This window comes from Brienomyrus brachyistius, unplaced genomic scaffold (assembly GCF_023856365.1).
Source record: "Brienomyrus brachyistius isolate T26 unplaced genomic scaffold, BBRACH_0.4 scaffold35, whole genome shotgun sequence".
Classification (NCBI taxonomy): domain Eukaryota; kingdom Metazoa; phylum Chordata; class Actinopteri; order Osteoglossiformes; family Mormyridae; genus Brienomyrus; species Brienomyrus brachyistius.
In genome coordinates, this window is record NW_026042310.1 from 4,122,016 (window position 1) to 4,143,882 (window position 21,867).

At 51.2% G+C, this 21,867-nt stretch overlaps 1 protein-coding gene across 1 annotated transcript; it reads left to right on the forward strand.

The window, feature by feature from the left end:
* Positions 1-556: 556 nt before the first annotated feature.
* si:ch211-284e13.4 (insulin receptor substrate 1-B) lies at positions 557-21,867 on the forward strand. Its single transcript, XM_048997854.1, has 3 exons — positions 557-1,370; positions 10,096-13,344; positions 20,071-21,867. The coding sequence occupies exons 1-3, from the start codon at positions 1,022-1,024 to the stop codon at positions 20,076-20,078; spliced, it is 3,606 nt and encodes a 1,201-aa protein (XP_048853811.1). The 5' UTR covers positions 557-1,021; the 3' UTR covers positions 20,079-21,867.

Consider the following 21,867-nt stretch of genomic DNA (forward strand, 5'->3'; position numbering starts at 1 on the left):
AATTATCCCAAATCGTCTTATTTAGTCTAAGTCAAGTGGCATTTCCTATTAATGACATTAGTGTTTCATATGCTAAAATATATTTAAATACATCCAACTTACTGTTAGTCGCCCGTGAGATAACGTGTACTTTACTTATGATTATACGTAAAAATAACAATTTGATGAGGACTCATCTTCCTATGACAACATTAACAATATTGTCCCTGCTAAGGAGGGGTGTCGTTTTGTGAGGAAAAAAACAGTTAGGCCTGTCTGATGCTACATATTTCTCAGCTATAGAAAGGTTATTCGGTTATAAATAAATATCGTCATACATAGAATATTGACCTACTAACTACTTGCTCTTTGTAATTAACAATTAATGTACACTTTGCAAAATACTAAATTCCCCATGTTTTATGGTGTGTTTCCATTTTCCATCTCGGATTTCCCAAATGGCTGGCTGATCGCACCGCAACTGATGTACGTGAGTTCATGCGAGTCGCTCGACTTGCGCCGCTTCGAGAGAAAAGCCGCATTTGACAGACCGTGTGCCCAATGTCCATGCGCCGCTCCTCGCAGTCACTCACACATGGACAGGCGCTGACTGACAGGGTAGCGGCGCAGGGGGAGAGAGTGATGGGGGCTGTCAGCCGGAGTCTGCACCAGTGCAACGCAGCCGACGGGATTAAACTGCCAAAGCAACTAAGCGATTAGCAGCGGCCAGTTTTGGGTAGACGTCGCTCGCCGCATGTGCACGCCTGTCGGTGCCTGTGTGCCTGTTTGTGTGCTTGCGTGTGTGCGTGTGTGTGTGTGTGCGCAGACGGGGGCTCTCTACGCAAAACACCTAGCCGCAAAGACAACATAAATTTAATACTAATTGCAGGCACATCCAAGCTCTCCGCTCTTCTGTAGGCGCGTTTCTTGAAGGAGGGAGTGGGAGAGGAGAGGGAGACGTGGTCGGCTATGATGAAAGAAATCAGATCGCACAGCGCAAGAATTTAAAAGCACCCAAGAAAAACAAGAAGCGTGCCGAGCAATGGAGAGCCAGGCAGCGGAGCAGCAGAGCTACCAGGACGTGCGGATGTGCGGGTACCTCCGCAAACCGAAATCGACGCACCGGCGGTACTTCGTGCTGCGGGCCGCCTCGGAACGCGGTCCGGCTCGGCTCGAGTACTACGAGAACGAGAAGAAATTCCGCAGCAAGGCGCCCGTCCCGAAGAAGACAGTGAGCCTGGAGACGTGCTTCAACATCAACCGACGGGCGGACTCCAAGAACAGGCACATGATCGTGCTGTACACCCGCGGCGAGAGCTTCGCGATCGCGGCGGAGAGCGAGGAGGTCCAGAACGAGTGGTACCAGGCCATGTTGGACCTTCAGTGCAAAAGTAAGCCAGTCAGACGACAAGGACTGCAGTCCGAGACTCATGCCCTTTCCCTCAACGTGCGGTCTGTCGATACGTGGCAGCAACATGTAAACGTGTTATTATCTAACTATTACTGTGACATGTGCCGAGTCAGTGCGGTTGCAAATTAACTGGGCTCAGCAAATTTATGATCTTGTAGTTTTGAAGCGGGATGATGTTTAAATGCTATTTCAAACAGCTTTAGGGGAGGGGGGAGTCGCTTAACATATAACACCGCTGGCGCGTCGCTTGCAGTTGTTTTGGATGATAACATGATGGACAGCGTAGAAATAAGTGGTTACCGGTGATCAGGAAAGTGTGCGTGTATATGCGATGCATTGAGTTGATGACTTTGTTGAAGCGGTTATTTGACAGCACCTGCTTTTAAATATACGCATGTTGTGCGCCTAACCTACATCCCCGCACACCAGCGCTGCTGTTAGGGAGGAAAGGGGTAGGCTACTTTCCCCCGTGCGGTGGTCGAGAAATGATGCTCGGTCCTCCTCGTGTTTACGTCGCCGTGCCCTTGGATCCACCCCGTTTCGTGTCTGCTGATGCCCAGGGTAAATCACGGAGTTAACGAGCGACGAAGCGGCGCTGGGAGCCGCGGGCGTGTCCGATTAGTACGCGAATAATCGGGCAAATAATCGTCAAAAGCCGCATCCGTGCACTTGGGCTGTGTGGCTTGTTGGGACTCGCGTGGATCGTAGCGTAAATGCTGAATTAATGCAAACAGGGAAAGGCAACGCCGCTTGTTTTTATCGTAAAGCATCTGTGTAGATTCATGCTGGTGCGGTACTGGGAGGAGGAGGAAGAGGAGGAGGAATGGTGGGTGGTGTGGTGTGGGGCGGCATGCAGACCTTGCAGTTGGCGTCCCTCAGACGCAGCAGGCTTGGTTAACCGAATAAGCAGCTGTATTCCGGTTTTTCCATATAGGTTCTGAGAATGTAAAAACACGAGTGTTTTTTTCCTCTCTCCTCCATTCATTTCACGTGTCAGTTTGTGAAGGATGGGGCTGCCGCTAATTGGGCTCCAGTAAGGCGCACTCTGCATGTTTTCCTCGTTATTTTCCCGGAGCCTCATGGTTGTAGTTTTGGGAGGTGCCCTTCACTGTATCCTTTCGCCCAAAATCTGGAAGTAGCAGAATACAGGAGGAGTGGAAACGGCACAGATCCAGGCGTGGGGCTGTCAAGGGCAGTGCCGCCGAAGGTATATAGACGGCGCTGACAGAAAGCGAGCGTGTTCTGAAATAACTCCTTTTGCAACTCGCAAAAAAAAATGATTAGACATTTAATCTTGCTCACATCCAGCTGTCAGGCTATAGTCAAGCTTAGAGTTTTATGGTGTGTGATGGATACGACATTCAGGGGTTTGTGACCTTTGTAATTAGAAGGCAGTCGATTCAACCTTGACTGGAAATCGCGTGGAAAATGTTTACTTACAATGCGACTTGGATGGCCCGTTTCTGCAGTTTGTTTAATTAAAAAATAACAGCTGGATGGTGGTACTGAGGTATTACAGGTTACTCAAGGGCACATTCATCCCTGGATCTGTTCTGGTGAATTTTTGGGCAGTGCTCGGACCTCTATACATGCTTGCTTTGGACAGAGCAGCGGTACTGGCAGAACTCTTCTGGTACTGGACGATCCTGTTGGGCACCTCGCATTTGATCTTTCGCCCGTGATCCAGGTGTCGGGAACGTCGTCGCCTGTGTGAGAAAACACCCCAGTATCTTTGCAGCAATGCCCCCCCCCCCCCCCCCACTTCAGCCACCAACCAGGGAAATCCAGAACAGCTGGATGGTTTGTGCTTATGTTTACACAGCTGGAATGGAATGCAGCTCAGTGACACGGTACCTACAAAAGCACAGGTATTGGATGGCCGTGCCCCACGGTGCCCCTCTGCGAACCGTGTTTGTGCTCCGGTCCGTAACACGGTCGCCTAGCTGGACGGGCTTCTCGTGTTCTTCGGCCTGCTGAAGTCCCACGGTCCCTCCCTAACGGCCGAGATTAATTATCAAAGAGGACGTGTAAAAGATACGCCAGGCTGAATACTGAGGAGATATTTTGTTTTATTTATCTTGGCTTGATGTAAGGAATTGGGGACCCCTTTGTCCTCTGTAATGAGGCGCCTGGCGGTTTTACGTTTTCATTTTGTTATTTAATTGCTTGGGGGAAACATGGGTGCTTCGCAGATGGAAATTCACTGTGGCGGTCTTGCGTTGAGCACCGCGTATGCCTGCAGTGACCCCGTGTGGGTCTGAACATGCAGCCGTGTGGTTGTAGGTCAACTTCCTTAACCATGTACATGGCCAGATGGCGCCTGAATAAGGGCGTGTCCATCCCACCCGTCCGCTGTACATACAAAGCACCAGGCTGCAAAAAGCATTTGGGGTCGGTACCCGTCAGCACAGATGTGCATTTTTTCCTGACCTGATGCCCTGATTTACATGCTGACGGGTCTCAGCGGCATCAGCGGACAGTCATGTGGCGCAGAGGAGGAGGGACGAAGCGCATGGAGTGCAGTTGGTGCAGAGGAGTGGAAAGGAGAAATGACCATTTCAGAATTCCAGCTTCAGGGAAAATGAATGCAGAGGTCCGGAGTGGCTGTTAGGTGGAGGCGGGGCCATAGGGGCACTGCTGAAAGCTGATTGGTCCCAGGGGTACCCCCTCCCCATCACTCACTGATTAAAAACATATCATTGGCTAATGATAAGGTCGGCCCCTCTGTATGAATTGTACTGCCTCTTATGCACCCTACCTTAAGAAAATCCTATAATTGTCCCTGCTGTTAAGTCACCGGGGGCTGCAACCGCATTCTTGGCTGGACGTTTTGGGCTTGGATCCCAGGAGTGAGAGGAAGCGAATGTCAGACTGATATAATGTCTGGGAAGAAGCTCAGCCGAAATGAATGGATGTCTTCATCATTTTCCCCAACCTACGGTGACCACGCCCCCCCAGACACATCGTATTCTACATTATTTATGTTCCACACAATTACGTCGTTTGTAAACTCGTAAACAAGATTAATTTATAAACCCCATAAATCCCTAAATGCCTGGAGTCACTGCCTCGGGCAGCCAGAGGTGGCGTAAGTGATGCATTTCTGAGATGAATATTTCCCAAGCAAACTGCAAAGTGCATTCTGAGGTTGACGGGGAGAAGGTTTTGATGACGACCATCTGCCCATTTTATAGCAGAAAAAAAAGTGCTGATTATGGCCTGAACCTGCCTTCATGTGTAACTGGCTCTGAAATAGGCGAAAGTGTGACACTGCATCACTGGAGCCACGTAAGGCGCCTTACGGCTTCCAGTTGCTTATTTCACTGGGTTATACCAGGCAGTGATTGGCAGCAGAGGGTAGATCCCCTTTGCTCTGGGTCGGAGAGCCTTGCTTCTCCTGCGATTAGTGAGCTCTGGACGATGCCTGAGTAAGGGTGTGACAGTGAAGATGATCGTGAGCGGATCAGAACACGGAGGGCTGGGTCCCAGTCCCGGTTCTGGCTCTGGCTTTGGCCTTGGTGGCATCCGCCACTCTAGGTTCCCAATCCAAGATATCCTGCACGATTATGCTTATATTTCTCAGTAAATATTCTGCCAAGTGACCTTGGGAGACTCTGTCCTTCAGTAGGGCACGTGGCTGCCTGATTTTCACGGACGAACAGCTGGGGAAATGTGGCCGGTCGCTTTGGTTAAAGGTGTCAACTGATCACAACAGGACCCTTTATAGTACAGCTGTACAGTAGCGTAAAACTTTGGTTGGAAAATGGGACACAGACATCTTAACAGAATTGGGAGGGGTGTTTACGGTTTCTCTGCACCCCCCCTCCCCCCCATCGCTGTCCCTGAGCACAGGAGATTCTCAGAGCTTCTCTAGCTGCATGGAGGCCCATCACGGATAGTTGTGACCCACTAACATGGAGAGATTGCATAGCGGCAGTCGGCGCTGGTCTCCCGGGGCTGGGAAACCCTGTTCCTGGAGCCCCGCAGTCCCACCCGCCTCTCTGTGCCTTCTGTTCCTGGACAGCGGGGCGGATTAATGCAACCCGGGTGGTTTGAACAAAAAAAAAAAAAAAAAAAATCCACCTAGTTTTTACAGTGCTGCTTACAATGGTCGCTCTTCCATCCTCGGTTTTGAGACATACAGTGTTTTCCGCCGGTGCATAAAAGAGCACGAATAGGAGTTTAACGTGTAACGTGACTCTTGAACGCATCTGATTGGGCTGGAAAGAAAACCAGTGAATATTCCCACTTTAGGAGCTCCGTGTGAGGTGTAGAGTAACTGGGTCACATGCTCGCTGGTCATCCATTAATTCAAAGTGGAAGCATTTCCGGCAATCAGGACTAGAGTCGTCTACATCTTATTAAAAATATGGCTTAAAAATACCATGAGATTTCTGGAAATGTAGACCACACCACCTTCTTTTGGTCCTCTGGAGGTTTGCAATTCGTTCAGCCTGTACTACTGGCAGGGATGGCTCTACCTTTTCGGGGGCCAATGGTAAAGCTTGGTTTGGGAGGCCCACCTACCGAGATAATTGATGATTACTTCACTTTCTCCGCGACGCAGGTAATTTGGGGACCCGAGGCGGCTGCATACTCGGCCTATAGCTTGAGCAGGCGCTAACTGCATGTAGTCGGAGAAGGCATTGCTGAAATCATGGTAGTCTATCCTGCGGCTTGTCATTGCGCTACAAGGTTCACCCAGCGCCTCCTCGAACCTTGAGAGCCGCCTTTAGAAAGAGCTAACTGGTGCGTAGCTTTTGCGCGATGAATTACGCCGGATTGAAAAGGCCTGTTAGCGCGTTAGCATCTCAGCGGCGTGGTAACGCTTTGGCCTGGGACTGAATGCTCTTCATTAGTGTGCCACTGATGGATGTCAGGAGGCCTCCTCTGGAAGATCAGACTGATTCCTCGCTTGAGCAACGGATTATACCTTTGAATCCCCATGAGTGTACATCAGGTCCATATGAATAGCCTGTTAATTAAGCAATGCTAAAAAAAAATAGCTTGCTTTATAGCAATGCTAAAAAAAACCCAGAAAGATTTGACTTGTGCAGTGAATTTGGTTCTTCTCATAAATCTACATTTATTTATGATAATATATTGTTTATAGACTGATACGGCGTAAAGGATCGCTTGGGCTTAAAGCATCCTGGGAAGGACTGTAGGCCTCTCAGCAGGGCTGCCAGCTCTCCCTGCGTCTGGCGTGACGCTCACGCTTTCAGACTCTCACGCTCATGCAGGAAATCTTATAGCAAATCTAAATTATTGCATTATAAGCCTAAAATTAGCTGCATGAAAAGCCTCGAGGCAGTTTGCAAACCCTACAGACTATTTACGAGGTAATAAAACTGTTACACGCATGTAAATGCGTGTGCATGAGTGTGCAGATTTGTCTTGAATTGAAAATCTCACTCCAGCCAGCTGACCAGAGTTGGCAGCACTGTGTCAGCAACCCTGTGCTGGAATAGAGGTCAGATGATGGATGGATGGGTGGATGGTTGGATGGATGGATGGGTATTGCTTATAATGAGTGTTCCTCTTTTAGTCTCCCTGGGTCACGCTCTGCAACCTGATTCACACAGTTATTGTTCTGATTGGCCTGATTCTGTCTTCTCTCCTGTGTGTGTGAAGGTTGTTGACTAAAGTACATGGGACCAGACATCCTTCTGGTGCTATGGCCTCCTCAGCAGGGGTGTTCCATGCCCCCATGCAGAAGGTATCTCATGTCGACCTCAAGTTCACACTCAGGGGGCCGTGTGTGGCTCAGTGGGTTGTTGTGCTTGTGATTGAGAGGTGGCCCCCTACCTTAAAAAAATCCTAGAATTGCCCCTGCTGCCAGGTCACCGGGGGCTGCAACCGCATTTTTGGCTGGACGTCGGGGTTTGGGCTCAGATCCCGGGAGTGTGAGGAAGCGAATGTCAGACTGATATAATATCTGGGAAGAAGTTCAGCCGAAATGAATGGATGTCCTCCTCATTTTCCCCAACCTACGGTGACCACGCCCCCCAGACACATCCTATTGTACATTATTTATGTTCCACACAATTACGTCGTTCGTAAACTCGTACACAAAACTGTAAACTCCATAAATCCCCAAATGCCTTGAGTCATTGCTTCAGGCGGCCAGAGGTGGCGTAAGTGATGCATTTCGGAGGGGAAAATTTCCCAAGCAAACTACAAAGTGCATTCTGAGGTTGACGGGGAGAAGGTTTTGATGACAACCATCTGCTCATTTTATAGCAGAAAAAAAGTGCTGATTATGGCCTGAACCTGCCTTCATGTGTAACTGGCTCTGAAATAGGCGAAAGTGTGACACTGCATCACTGGAGCCACGTTAGGCGCCTTACGGCTTCCAGTTGCTTATTTCACTGGGTTATACCAGGCAGTGATTGGCAGCTGAGGGTAAGAAATTGGGGGGTCGCCAGTTCAGATCCCACTGTCAGCTGGGCTTTTGAGCAAGACCCCCTAACCCCCAATTGCTCGAGGAACTGTCTGACCCTGCAATCAGTTGTACCGTGATTTTGGATAAAAGTGTTTGCGAAATAAAATATCGTAAGAAATGTGAGGAGGCTTCAGCGTCGGCCCGTTCCTAAGAGTGTGGAAGTCGCTTGAGGGAAGGTGACACTGTGATGTTGGCTTTGGTTTGTTCACTGCCTCAGACCTTCAGACAGCTGCAACCGTCTGTCCGTGCTGCAGAAACGTAAACAAGGAGTAGCCATGCATGATGGGATTAGGGAGATGCTGGAGAGAGAGTGCGATTGCTGGCATACAAGGTGTCGCTCATTCTTCAGGGGTGGCGTAACATTTCGATTCTCTTCCTGTGTCGCGTGTCTGTGGTTTCGAATGATCTGCCTGTCATTCAAGGGAGGATTGTTCTGGAGTAATTTTAACCACAGATCGCGTGACGCTCGCAAGCTAGTACTACACTGCGATAAAATTACCATAGGAAATTTAAGACGAGTACTCTTCCGTGATAAATTCATCGCTGAATGCTCAGACCTACCCAGTAACGCATTTGCATAATTCAGACAACACCGAAAATGGAATTCATGCAATTTCACTTGTAAATGAAACCTGTCGACTGGACAGGAGTGGAATCGAAAGTGAAAGTCCGCCGACGCTGAAGTCTGGATCCCTCGCGGTCCATGACGAGACTGGACTGAGTCACCCAGACTGTGAACAGTGAGCCTTTAGTGGTATTGGCATAGAAAACAGTGCAGCCTGATCTGATACGGGCGCAAGGGCTGCTGTGTTTACACTTTGCTTACTTGTTTTTGCTTTTTGTTTTACCATTTCAATAATTTCTTAATAAAAGACAACTGTTCTTAAACTCATAACAATAAAACTTGAAGAATAGATAAAACAAAGAAATACACGAAAAATTCAAATAACCGCGTCTGTTACAATGATTAGAACCTTAAATGCAAGCAGTTAAAGAGATGAAAACCTTTAAAAGAGTGACGGAGCCCGAGAACGGCTTCCTCTGCACAAGGGTCGGGCTAAAACAGGGACACGCACACTGACATGGAAAATCAGCAATTTCAAGAATAATACAAGATTCTTCATACACGATGGGGGGGGTGGCATGGTGGTGCAGTGGTTAGCACTGTATGGGGCGGCATGATGGTGCAGTGGTTAGCACTGTTGCCTCACACCTCTGGGACCCGGGTTAGAGTCTCCGCCTGGGTCACATGTGTGTGGAGTTTGCATGTTCTCCCCTTGTTGTCGTGGGGTTTCCTCCGGGTACTCCGGTTTCCCCTCACAGTCCAAAAACATGCTGAGGCTAATTGGAGTTACTAAATTACCCATAGGTGTGCCTGTGTGAGTGACTGGTGTGTGAGTGTGCTCTGCGATGGGCTGGCCCCCCATCCTGGGTTGTTCCCTGCCTTGTGCCCATTACTTCCGGGATAGGCTCTGGACCCCCCGCGACCTAGTAGGATAAGGATGACCGGTTTGGAAAGTGGATGGATGGATGGATCATACACAATGCAAAACACACCAAATACAGAATAACATCGTTAATAAATTAAGGTTAAAGGAATGCTACAAGTGATCTGTTTAGACGTAGGGAGGAACAGCACCAGGACAATTTTTAGAATGCGCGGAATTGAAGGCAGGTGTGCCAGTGTCAGGCTCAGGAGGGAGCCTTGATACTCGACACCGCGGGATCTTCAGTGCCACGTTGGAAGCTGCGTCATGTGTTTTGGATGAAGTATAATAAACAAATAACTTCGTTCATCCATCGTCACGACCTCAACCCTTGGAAGTCCCAGGGATGATGTCCAGCAGAAGCATGAGGTCTAAGGTCAGGTTATGTTCCCAGAATGCATTGCACTGCAGTGTTACAGGATTCTGCCGGGAACTTGGTCACACTGAGGGAAGCTGAACGCTGATGTGCCCCCCCCCCCCCCGGGAGCAAAACCATCCCACGGCTTTGTAAACCTGCTACCGATGCCACTTCCGTCTGAGTTATGTCTGAAGGAGGTGATTTTTCAGCTCTTGAGCCAAAAACGACTCATCAGTCACAGTCCGTCTGCTGACGGTTGGCCGCTTCCTCACAGATACTCGCCAGGCTGATATTTCCACTGTATCTCTGTGTTTGTTGCTGTCTGTGTATCTGTCTGTTGTGCTCAGTCTGTGTCTGGTTTATTTGGTTGTTTTTTTTTTTAAAAAAAATCTGTGCTTTTTTAATCATTTCCCAGGCAGGACTCCCAGCGAGGGCAGCGGCGGTGACATGCCATCTCCAGGCCCCCCCTTCAAAGAGGTGTGGCAGGTGAAGGTGTGGCCCAAGGGCCTGGGACAGGCTCGGAACCTGGTGGGCGTCTACCGGCTGTGCCTCACGGACAAGACGGTGAGCTTTGTGAAGCTGAACTCTGATGCCGCCGCCGTGGTGCTGCAGCTGATGAACGTGCGCCGCTGCGGACACTCCGAGAATTTCTTCTTCGTGGAGGTGGGCCGCTCGGCGGTGACCGGCCCCGGCGAGTTCTGGATGCAGGTGGATGACTCGGTGGTGGCCCAAAACATGCACGAGACACTGCTGGAGGCCATGAAGGCACTGAGTGAGGAGTTTTGCCAGCGGACTAAGTCCCAGTCAGTGGGGGCTCTTGCCGGTGGCGGCAACGCCTCCAACCCCATCAGCGTCCCCTCCCGACGCCACTACCCCAATCCACCTCCGAGCCAGGTGGGCTTTACACGGCGGCCTCGCACTGAAACCCCCGGGACTGGAGGGGGCAGCAGCACCAACACCTCCCCCACTTCTCGCCACAGTTTCCCCAGAGCACGCACAGCAAGCATTGGGGCTGGGACGGAGGAGGGTGGGGCATCAGCAGGAGGGTTAGGGTCTGGGTACAGCCTGAGCGGCTCCTGCTCCACCACTCCAAACATGAGGCTGAAGTCCCGTGCCCCAACTCCAGCCAAAATCCCACTGAGTTTAGCTTGTTACTCCTCAAACCCTGTCACCTCCCCGGCACCAAGCCTGTCCTCCAGCTCAGGCCATGGGTCCGAATGTGGGATAACTGGGGCAGGGTTAGGAGTGGCAGGGATCTATGCCTATAGCCGCTATGTTCCTCAGGGGGTTTCTGGTTCCCCTAGTGACTATGGCTCATCAGATGAGGGTGGCTGCAGCCCTGGCGAGAACTCCTTGCTCACTCCAGACCTCCCGGGGGCTTCAGCTGGAGGTCTGGGCTGCCACTCCCCATTGGAGGAGCCGTCAAACTACATTGCGATGGGCCAGAGGGTCGTTGGCCCCTCCCGCAGGCTGCTGCGGCGCTCCTCCAGCCGAGAATGCGAAGCGGAGCGACGGTTACATAGCAAGAGGGCTTCTCTGCCCCCTTCGGCTCTGGAGCGGCCCTTGGCTAGCGAGGCCAGGGACGAAGATGGCAAGGCCGAGGACTATGCCGTCATGTCCCGTAGTCACAGCAGGGAGTCCTTCACTTCATGTAGAGACTCTGCCACAGGTGCTACCGGCAGTGGAGGGTATCTGGACATAGCAGGGGAGGTTACGGCTAAGGATGAGGGCCAGGGTGGAGTGGGAGGAGGACGGGCAGGAGGAGAACGGATGGTGGATAATGGGTACATGACGATGTTGCCGGGGGTGACCTCTCCTCCCGTTTCCTTGTCACTTTCCCTTTCGCCCGCGGTCTCAGCCCCAAAGGCTGCTGGCAGTGAAGAGTACATGGCCATGACCCCCAACAACAGCGTGTCCCCTCCTCGTCACATCCGGCCCTCAGGCTCTGAGGGGTACATGGTGATGTCCCCAAATAGCAGCTGCTCCCCAGACCAGCATGGGATGGGTTTGTTAGGCAGCGGCTGGGGAAGCAGGAGATCGATGGACGGTAGAGCGGGAAGTGACTACATGAACATGTCTCCCATCAGCCCACGCTCCGCCAGCAGCACACCCCCACAATACCATGGGCAGCACCTGCAGCAGCCGCCCCCGAAGATGGTCTTTTCCTACTGCTCACTGCCTCGATCTTACAAACACACACTATCTACCCCATTCCAGGATGAGCTTGGGCAAGGCACAAGGCCAGGATGCCGTGGGAACAATGACCCGGAGTGCCGGAGCAAGGGGGCAGACCACCCGAGCAGACCGGAAGCTTCCACAGGCCCTAAGGAAGGCCACCACCTGTCCCTCTCTTCCTCCTCGTACTCCTCCAGCTCCGCCAGCAGCGAAAGCCTTGAAGAGAGACACGCTCAACTCGTTGAAGCCATAACGGGAAAAGGAAGACTTGGATCTTTTGGAAACCTTGGTGAGAGCTTTAAGGATGGAGCACTGCAGCAGAGGCGTGTGCCAGTGGGGCAGAAGCAATGCAACTTGCAGCCAATAAGAGGCCGGCCGTCCAGCCTCTTTGTCCATGTCTCCAAAGCCAGCACCCTCCCTCGGGTGCGGGAACACCCTCTCCTCCCTGCAAATCAGAGTCCTGGGGAGTATGTCAGCATTGAGTTCAAAGGAAACATGGCAGGGACACAGGGGGGCCTGGCACGCGGACCATTGCACAACACCCCTGGACACTTCCGGCGACCTACTGCCTGTCTGGCTGGCTCATTGACACTCCCCCGAAGTGTGTCTGCTCCCCTCGCCCCACTTGCTGCCTCTGAGTATGTCAACATGGAACTGGGTACTTCTCCTGCTTCTTCGCCTCATTCTCTGATGCCTCTTGGCTTCCGTTCAGGGAAGAGCCCTCCCAGCCAACTTGCTGTCGTGCCGAAGGCTCGCCGCGAGCGCCAGGTGGGTCCTCGGGAGGGCGAGTTGCCGGATTCTGGCCAGGGGAAGAATGGCGTACCTGTGGCCATCACACCGGAGATGGCGTCATCTTGTGACTACACTGAGATGGGCTTCACATTTGGGGCCGCTGTGCCATCTGAGTGTGCCAATCCAGGGCCTCCCAAGACTGCCGTTGGCCATACATCTTCCATGGAGCTAGGGATAGACTACCTGCCAACGGAGATCAACACTGGCCCAGAGCAAGGCCACAAAACAATTCGGGTGAACTCCCAGGCTCGGCGACGCCACTGCTCGGAAACCTTCCTCGCTCTCTCCTCCCCTTCCTCCTCCACGTCTCCTCCTTCGCTGTTTCCCAAGCACGGCCAATCAGCGACTCGGAGGCAAGCGATGGACGGCATACTATGGGCCAATGCCGTGGCCTCTCCATATGTCAACCCCAGGCCTCCCTCACTGCCTGCCGCCCAGCCTTCTTCCATGGAGCAGGGCCTCAACTACATCGACCTGGACCTCGTTAGTAAGGAGGGTCCTCATTCGGCACTTGAAGGTTCATCTCCTAACCAGCCTCTTCCAGGTCGACTCTTCGCCTCCGTCCTTGGTGGTGGACTCGGCGGGTGCGTCGGAGGGGGAAGCAGCGGCGGAATAAGCCTCAACACTTACGCCAGCATTGACTTCTACAAGTCTGAGGAGCTTCGGACCCACCAGAACGGCAGCAAGGATGGTACAGGTAAGACTACCTGGAACATCATGGGGAGACAGCAATAGACATGTTAATTTCTAATGAGCATGAGTGTAGCATCGGTGGGGAAGTCTGCCTCTTAGGATCAATTCAGGATGCAGAAGCTAGTGCTCAATGTTCAGTCTGGGAACTGAAGCGGGAGGCTGGATTGATTCAGTTTTTGTAGCTTGTAGTAGAATATCAGTTTTTTCTCATCTGTTTTTTTCTGTTATTCTCATTTCCCTCCCCCGGATTTCTGTGTCAAACAGGGAAAAAAAGATATTTACACAACACCATTTTGCCTCGGCTCGAGCCAATCTGGCAACAATTTGGTGTTTTTTTTTTTATAGCTAACTTTATCCAGCACAGATAAATGAGTCAAAGGTTGGTGATGAATGTTAAGGGGTAAATGAGCTGGAGACTCCAGGAGTTGGTGGTGAGTTGTGAGGTAATTGAGCTGTAGACTTGGTCTCCAGGGGTTGGTTGTGAAGCAGCTGAAGTGGAGACTACATGACGATTCCTCAAAGTTATGTTTTTGCCCTGAGAATACAGAGAATCTCGGTTTGGTCACAAAGCCTTTACCGATCACCGGGCTGATGCTTAACGCCCTAATATTTTATATTAATTACATAATTTTTCTGGACCTTAGAAACTGTCGAAAATGCATTTGTGCAAAGGGATATTTAGACCATAGGATTACGAGATGTAACAAGCCGGTTTATATAGTTTCACCTGCAGATTACAGGTATTCCCCAGATCCCCCGGATATGGAATTCGGCATGAAAGATTTAGGAAATAGGCTATGTGCGCAAACTTGGAATTCGTGACAGGAAATGACTCTTACATGCTAAAGCAGGAATGCGTTACACGTAACATACTTAGGTAGCGGGCTTTCTTAGCCGGAATGGCTAATGTAAGTCTCAATTTTAAACCTTGTCGTTTTGTACGACTGGATGTGTTTACTGAAGCAGGGCGGCTCCCTTTCAGCATCAAACCAAAACCAAAGCATTAAGCTACCTGATAGTGTGTAAATTCCTGCGAAGGTGAGTGACGCCTGGGTTTGTCATGTGGCACTTTGGCACTGTAAGGTGTGATACTTCTTTCTGTATTTTATTATATAAAGCTGTGGAAAAAATGAAGAGACCGCTCTGTATTTTTAGACAAATCTGCTTTTTTTAAATCCTGGTTTAATCCTGGTTCTGCAGACAGAGGCTACACTGTGAGTCAGGCTGCTTCCAAGCTCAGGGTTTCTAAGACAGCAGTATATAAGAATAAGGTGAAGCAGGAGACTCTGGGAACGATCAGAAACCAGCCAGGTGAAGGGCGGAAGTGACGTTCTAATGCCAGAGATGAATGTCAACTTATCTGTGTGATAAATCAGAGGGTGACCTTCAAAAAGAATGGGAAACATTAAGTGCAGATGTGAAGTGCACTGCTGGGACAGTTCGTATCAGGCTGCTAGAAGCAGGACATGAAGTCCCGTATAGCAACGAAGAAGCCCTTCATTAATGAGAAGCAGGGAACGACCAAGCTGCATTTTGCAAAAAAAATTAAAAATTATTCACAGACGCACACCCATACATGAGTGAAACAAAAAATTGTGCTGTGGTCTCTTCATTTTTTAATTACACTAAGTACACCGGATCGTGTCCTGTCCAGGGCGTCCCCTGCTTTGTGCCTGGTGTTTTCTGGAATAGACTCCAAGCTCCACACAGTTTTCGCAGTATGGAAAAATGAATGGACGAGAATATGGATGGATGGATGGATTAATGCCACCTTCTGTGCGGTCTCTGCATTTTCAGATTTGCTTTTTATTTCTAGAAGAATACAGGACAGAAGGTTAAAGACCTGCCGGTAGACAGTCACAGGTTTGGGCGCGGGATCCTTCTGGAGAACTCAGACTTCCTTAGTCTCCCTGCAGCATCGTAAGGAGAAGCGTGTAACATCCGGCTGGCCATAACTCCTGAGGAGGAGGCGGAGTCTGCGTTCTGTGTGCCAAAGCGCCAGGCAGTGCCCGCGTCCGTTCGCGTGACACCAACACCTGCGGCTTATCGCTGCTGGTAGTAAGTCAACACCGAACGCTGCAAAACAGCGTTCTTTCCGATAAGGTTTTTAATCTAACGTACAGAAAGAAATTAGCAGATAATGTAATCAGCGTAGGGGTGGGAGACAGAGAGCCCGAGATCGCCACGGAAACTGGAGTCTGACCCTCAGATCGATCTAGTTTGTTTTAGTTTATTTTGGGCGATAAATCCAATGAAGGTGGTGATGGGGGCCTTTGTCGTCGCTCAAGCCTCCCCCCCCCCCCCCCTTGTGACATCCGCAGCTAATTGATTTAGTATCAATGTACCCCATATGTATTAAATGCGTAACGAGCGGGACGGCTCCCCCCCTGCCTGCGTGGCTGGACTGCGGCCGCAGACGCGACCGCGCAGCCGGTCGATAAGTATTGGGCGAGAGGGAGCGGTATTTTTGGACTTTGATTTTGCTCCCCGCCGCCGCTGCTGCCTCCGGCTCCCCTGTTTCCCTGGCGATGGTGATGAGGAGCCCGTCACCCCCCCGCCGGCGTCATGGCGCTGCAGCGATGAGGCAGGAAAACCGAAGTCCTCAGCCAGTGATGATGATTCTCTTTGAAGGATGCCATCCTGATAATAGTAATTCAATATTATCGACGATCTCCGTCTGCCTTGCCCACCCCCACTCCCACCCCCGCTGTCTGCTTTTGTCAGGGCCGCCTGTGTTCCCCCCCCCCCCCCCCCCCGCCTCTTTGTTAAGCTGAGCTCCTAAGACCTTTACGTATTTGAAAACGGGGTCATGACGTTCAGGACTCCTTAAAGGTCAGCCGGCCTCTGAACGCAGAGTCAGTGGCCGCTGAGGGGAAAGTGACAATGCGGGGGGGGGGGGGGAGGGGGGGGGGTAGGGAGTGGGGTGGGGTTTTGAGGCCAAAATGGTGCAGTTCACTTTGATTATTTTTCTCTTTTCATTTTTCCACTGCAGAGTGCCGCAGGGCCATCCATAAGAAAGGGGAACACTTTCCAAGGTGACAGACACTAGGGGGCGCCAATGAGTCTGTGATCATGTATAATGGTAGCGTTGGTTGGGGGGGGGGGGCGGCACCCCCACTCCTGGCACATTCTCACCATCCGCCTCTCATATTCCCTCAACACTCCCTCACACATGTCAGCTCAGCTGACAAGTGACGTGTCGAGATGTTACAAGTGCATCTGAGAGGGGACCCAGTGAGGTTTCATTCAGGTGCTTGGGATGGTGTTTCAATGAGCCCTTTTCGGGATGTTCTCACGAGTCACGCCTATTACTGCAGGCTGCGTTCTCACTGGGAGCTGGACGTCAATAGGTGGCGCGGCGTGGGAGACTGGCAACTTGCAGGCCCCTGACGGGCCACTAGAGGGCTCTCTTGTAACATAAAGCCCCACCCCCCCCCATGTCCCTGGCTGGTACCTTGTCAGTCATTTCCTGTCACCAGGGAACTGCCAGTCACAACTGGCATGATTCATGAGTCGGCCTGTGGCTTTAGCTTCTGGACACCGGACAAGCCTTTTGAGAGCACCGCGCTGACCATGCTGGCTGAGCACTTACAAGGAAGGGGGTCACTTTTTTTAACATTATTTTGCATTTTCACGTGGTTTTTACAAAAAGAAAACTGAGTGGAAGTTCGGGAGAGAGCTGTGAGTCAGCTAGCGCGCTTCTGGAATTGTGGCCCTCCGTTTTCGGAGTAGCCCCAGCGCTACTTCTTTAGCTGAATAAGTACAGCAAGGTATCAGTGCTCATTATGGATGTGGGTGCGTTCCCCTTTTGGGTGGGATGTCCATACAGTCACTCCCTGTATAGTTAGTACGCCATCTGCTGTCTAAAAGTACGGCTAAAATGTTTGTTTTCAGGTCTGGGGTCCTCTTGGTGTTTCGTCCCTCCTGGCGATTAGCTTCCAAGCCGCATGTCCTCTGATCCCCATGCTGCGGTCAGACCAGCTACCCGTTCCCCCGGACACCCTCCCATGCCAACCGGCGACGCGCGACTTATCGCCATAGCGATTTTGGAGGGAAACGCAGATTTAGCATCCGCCGCTAATTGTCCGTCGCTTCCTGCGAGTGAGTGAGACTGCGTGTCTCTGGACAGGTGTGTTTATGTGGGACTGGTGGGGGGGCAAAACACGGAGGCAAGATGCTGGGGAGAGATGTGATTTATGGCACCGGTGATTCGGGACCCTATTTGGGTCGTCCTCCCTCCTGATTTCAGGGGCAGGCATTCGGACCCGCTCTCAGCGCCGCATGAATCATGTGGTGTGCATGGTCGCCGTGCCTTTGAGCCCTAGAAACACCCCCCCTCACCACCCCATACCGCCAGGGAGCCTGCCGCTGTGCCAGCAGACGGAGCAGAACCAGGATAGAGGAACAGGGAGGATTTGAGTGGTGAAGGTGACTGAGATCAGAAGCAGCTGGACTGGGAGAAGATAGCAGTAGAGGGTGGGGCATCAGGCACGAAAAGCGGCCTGCCTGCAGGCGCGAGGCCTACCGCCCCCGCGGCATGACCTCAGGCCGCCCCTGACGATTTTACCGGCCGCCATTGTTCCGGAAGGTGCCGTTAAGGCGCGGCTCTTGCGCACGCCACACGTCAAAGCCTCCTCCGCAATCGGACACAATCGGATTTATTATTCCGCTGCGGAACACGCCGGAGCGACAGCAGAGCGCCGTGTGAGCGTATAGCGCATTTAAAAGCGCCGGCCTGCCTTTCGGTTCACCTCTGCCACATTACTGTTACACGGCTAATGTTAAGAGCCCCTCATGGAAGCGGCCAATCAGAAACGACTGCAGGTTATAAGAGGACAGCGGAAGATCAGAGAAGCTCCAAGGATATATATGGTTACCTGGGAGATGAATGAGACAAAGCTGTAGTCAGCAGATACTGGATAAAATACACTGTTATTAAAGGAAGGGGTTTTTAGGAAGCTATGGGCCGCTATGGCAACAGCTGGACCAGAATGTTCTACGTAGTATCATAATTTACTCAGAAGAAATGTTTTCCATGTTAGAAGAATACTGCCACTCTGGATACAAAAAGGTATATTCTTAGGAATTTAAATTCAGCATTAATAAAAAATGCCACAAGATAGAATACCATTAAATACGTTATTGTTTGAACCACAGAAATGCACATAATGCAACACTGTTTTGTAAATTTGCGTTATGGTAAATGGGCTTGGTTATAAATCAGCAGTAGGCTTGTTTTCAGTAGGGTGGGGGGTCGCGACCCAATCCTTCCTGGTGCAGGCAAAGGTTGCAGTGGGAAGGGACCCTGTGTCTGTTTCTGTAGCGCTGTGTGAGCAGGGCGGTGGGCTCCGACGTCGCCGACAGCGATGTACACTATGGGGTGCTTGGTTAGGGGATGGCGCCCCCTGCTGGGGTAACGGGGATGTGGCATCTCGTGGTATTTATAGCGGTGCATTTTGAATGCCTCTTAGCAGCCGTTTTGCAGGCATTGCGTTGGGGTGGCTCAGCTGACACCTTTTTCTCAGGTTTTTAGCAGCTCTGCAGTCTCACAGCTGGATGGTGCTACCGGAGCAGCACAGGGCCACCGGCACCAGCTTCAGCCGTCTATTTATGAGCAGTGAAAGTTCGCAGACAGACACAAAGGGCAGGAGGAGGGGGTCAGAGGTAGGGCTCGAGTGTGGACACGTGACAGGATGGGTGTTTACCTGACCAATACCGGGCCACATAAAAAGGGGTGGGGCCCGGAGGCATACGTACCCATTGGCCGGCTCCTCACATATAAAGGAAGCACATGCACCCACTGACACACTCTAGCTGCTAGCCTTCCTTGTCCTCATTGACCTGGGCATGTCGCTCGTTCAGCCAGCACGGCTTAGCTCCCGTTTAATGCCCTGTCAGTTTTTTTATATTCTTGAATACAAGCCAACAGTGAAAATCCTGTGCTGCGCAATTTGTGTGTGTTTATTTCCTGGTCAGAAAAAAGGCCAATTCAGACCCGCCCCCCACCATGCACCCGTCGCCTGGGTGATGCTTGTGGTATACACAGGGGGGGTGACGGGGCCCCCACCCTGATGACGAGGACGGTAACAACGGCTGGAGTGAGCAACTCCCTCTCATGGAGTGCCTCCCAGCGTGATGTCCAGTCGGCGTCCACACCGCAATCCATTCCTGTGCCTTTCGGGCTCGTCGCGCTTTAAAAGCAGAATTCGAAATCCACACTAACGCAGGACACGGGCGATGTAGCCAGAGACCTCTAGAGAGCGTCAGAGAGCACCTCGGCATTGGCAGACCTTTCCGCGGTGGGGGATGCTAGGGGCCACCCACGGAGCTGTCCTCACTGGCATGGCGTTCCTGTCCCATTAACGCCGCCTCCTGCGGTCCCCACAGGCCGCCTGAGCGATGGCATGTGACACCTGACACTGGGGGGCACTGTGACGAGGTGTTTTTAGTAGATATATAACGTATGGAGGGGAACATGCAGGGGATTCACAAGCCAGACGGTAGCAGCAGAGCGTGACAGTGTGACGAGTGTGAGCAGGACGCCGTTTTCCCCGATGGGCGTTTCCCCGTCATCTGGGACTGCCATGATTATATATTTATTTTGTGTGTGATTGGTCATTAAATCTAGTTCAGATGTGGTGGCACTATCATAATGCTTCGAGCTCCTGCAGAGCAGTTACAGCTGCTAGTTTTTCAAATTTGTTTACAGTTTTTTTCCCTCCTTTTGTAGAATGCTAATGGCGCCGCGCCCCTGCCCACACTGCGACTCGCCTGTGACTGGAGCTCCCTGCCAATCAAAAGCAGCGACACCTGTGAGGGTCTCCAATCAGGATTATGAGGGCGGTCCTGCATTGCTGGACACGCCCCTGGAGTGCTTTTAATATGCTGTCTTTTGTTAATTTATTTTTAAGTCGACTGCAACCGACAAAAAAAAAATTATAATAAAAAATCATGTGCCAAAAGACTCTGAAAGTGAGGAACGCCAATGAACTCTATGGATCTCTGGTAAACACAGAGAATCCAAGGAACCATAAAGAACTCCAAGGATCCCTAATGAACCCTGCAGAACCCTGAGGAATCCCAAGGATCCCTAAGGAACCCTACAGAGCCCTGAGGAATCCCAAGGATCCTAAGGAGCCCAGTGGAACCCTGAGGAATCCCAAGGATCCCTACCTAGCTCAGCGGAACCCTGAGGAATCCCAAGGATCCCTACCTAGCTCAGCGGAACCCTGAAGAATCCCAAGGATCCCTAAGGAACCCAGAAGAGCCCCGAGGACCCCAACTTGTAGAAAATCATAAAATTATATAGACCCTAAATGCCAAGCAGGAACCAATTAAATTTATTCTCTGTTCTATTAATAATATTAATAATAACAATACTAATAATTGTAATTAACATGTTATATAATCCAAAACTTATAATGAAATATAGTGATTATATGATTACTGAACACGTGTATCACTTTTTAAAAGTGCCTTTTAATTTGATTGTAGCCATTTTACTAAGATAATCATGAATAGGTCAAACAGAGTAAAAGGTTCTTCATTTGTCCATTTTTGTAGTATCCACTGGAAGACAGAGGTAAGTCTCTGTCTGTAGGACTGCAGCGTTTCTCAGTCACGCCGCAAGGCTGGTCGACCAGGCGCCCCACCCCCACCCCCCACAGAATCCGCCACAGGAGATTTCTGTACTTTGTGGGAACTCACATGTGTAGCCAGGAATCACGCGTGCGCGAACACACGCCGTGCACGTGCTGCGGGACCTCCGAGCGTATTCATACACGCACACTCGACCTTGACGTCCGCCTGATCATTGGCTGAGGACCGTGAGCGCCCCCTGGAGCCGACGGGGTGCAAGGTGCCCTTCCTAGGAGCAGCAGTGGAACTGAGTGGGTGTGTCCAGTGCACAGGGTATTTCCCCGCGTGTCCCGGCATCCTCCATCTGCTGGGCGCCAGGGTTACTTACATTTAGCAGCAAACTTGGGATGCGACTGTAGTGTCACGTTCTGACTGTGATCCTTGCACACTCATTCCTCCTTTCTTTCTTTCATTCCTCCTTTCTTTCTCCTTTTCCTCTTCATCTTCGTCATCCTTTCCACTGATTTTTGTGTGCTTCTCTTCCTTTTCTCTAACTTTCCCTTCTCTCTTCCTTTTCTCATTTCTCTTTCTATCCCTCTCATCTTCCTCTCCATCTTCCACTCCTCTCCCCTGTACGCTCCCTTTTCTCTCTCTCGTTCTCCTTTCTCTTCCCTCCCTCTCCCTCTCCTCCCCCTCTATAGACACACCTACCCCTAGCTCCAGAAACACTGAAGTGCCTGCAGTCCTTCACCTGGGTTCAGAGACAATGCCCCGCCCTCTTGACCCTGCCCCCAGATCCTGGCCCCGCCCACTTACACATACAACCAGCCAATACAGATATAATGTCAGTGTTCCAAAGGATCTGGCTCTTATTGTGCAAAAGATAATGTCATGTGACATCACACCACAGTCAAACGTTTGAAATGTTCCTTCTGCACCAGACCCCCCT

Excerpts from the sequence above, each read along its gene's own strand:
- si:ch211-284e13.4 (XM_048997854.1), top strand. The coding sequence starts at position 1,022 with ATGGAGAGCCAGGCAGCGGAGCAGCAGAGCTACCAGGACGTGCGGATG. Across the intron at positions 1,371-10,095 it reads GTTGGACCTTCAGTGCAAAA|GCAGGACTCCCAGCGAGGGC; the intron begins GTAAGCCAGTCA and ends ATCATTTCCCAG.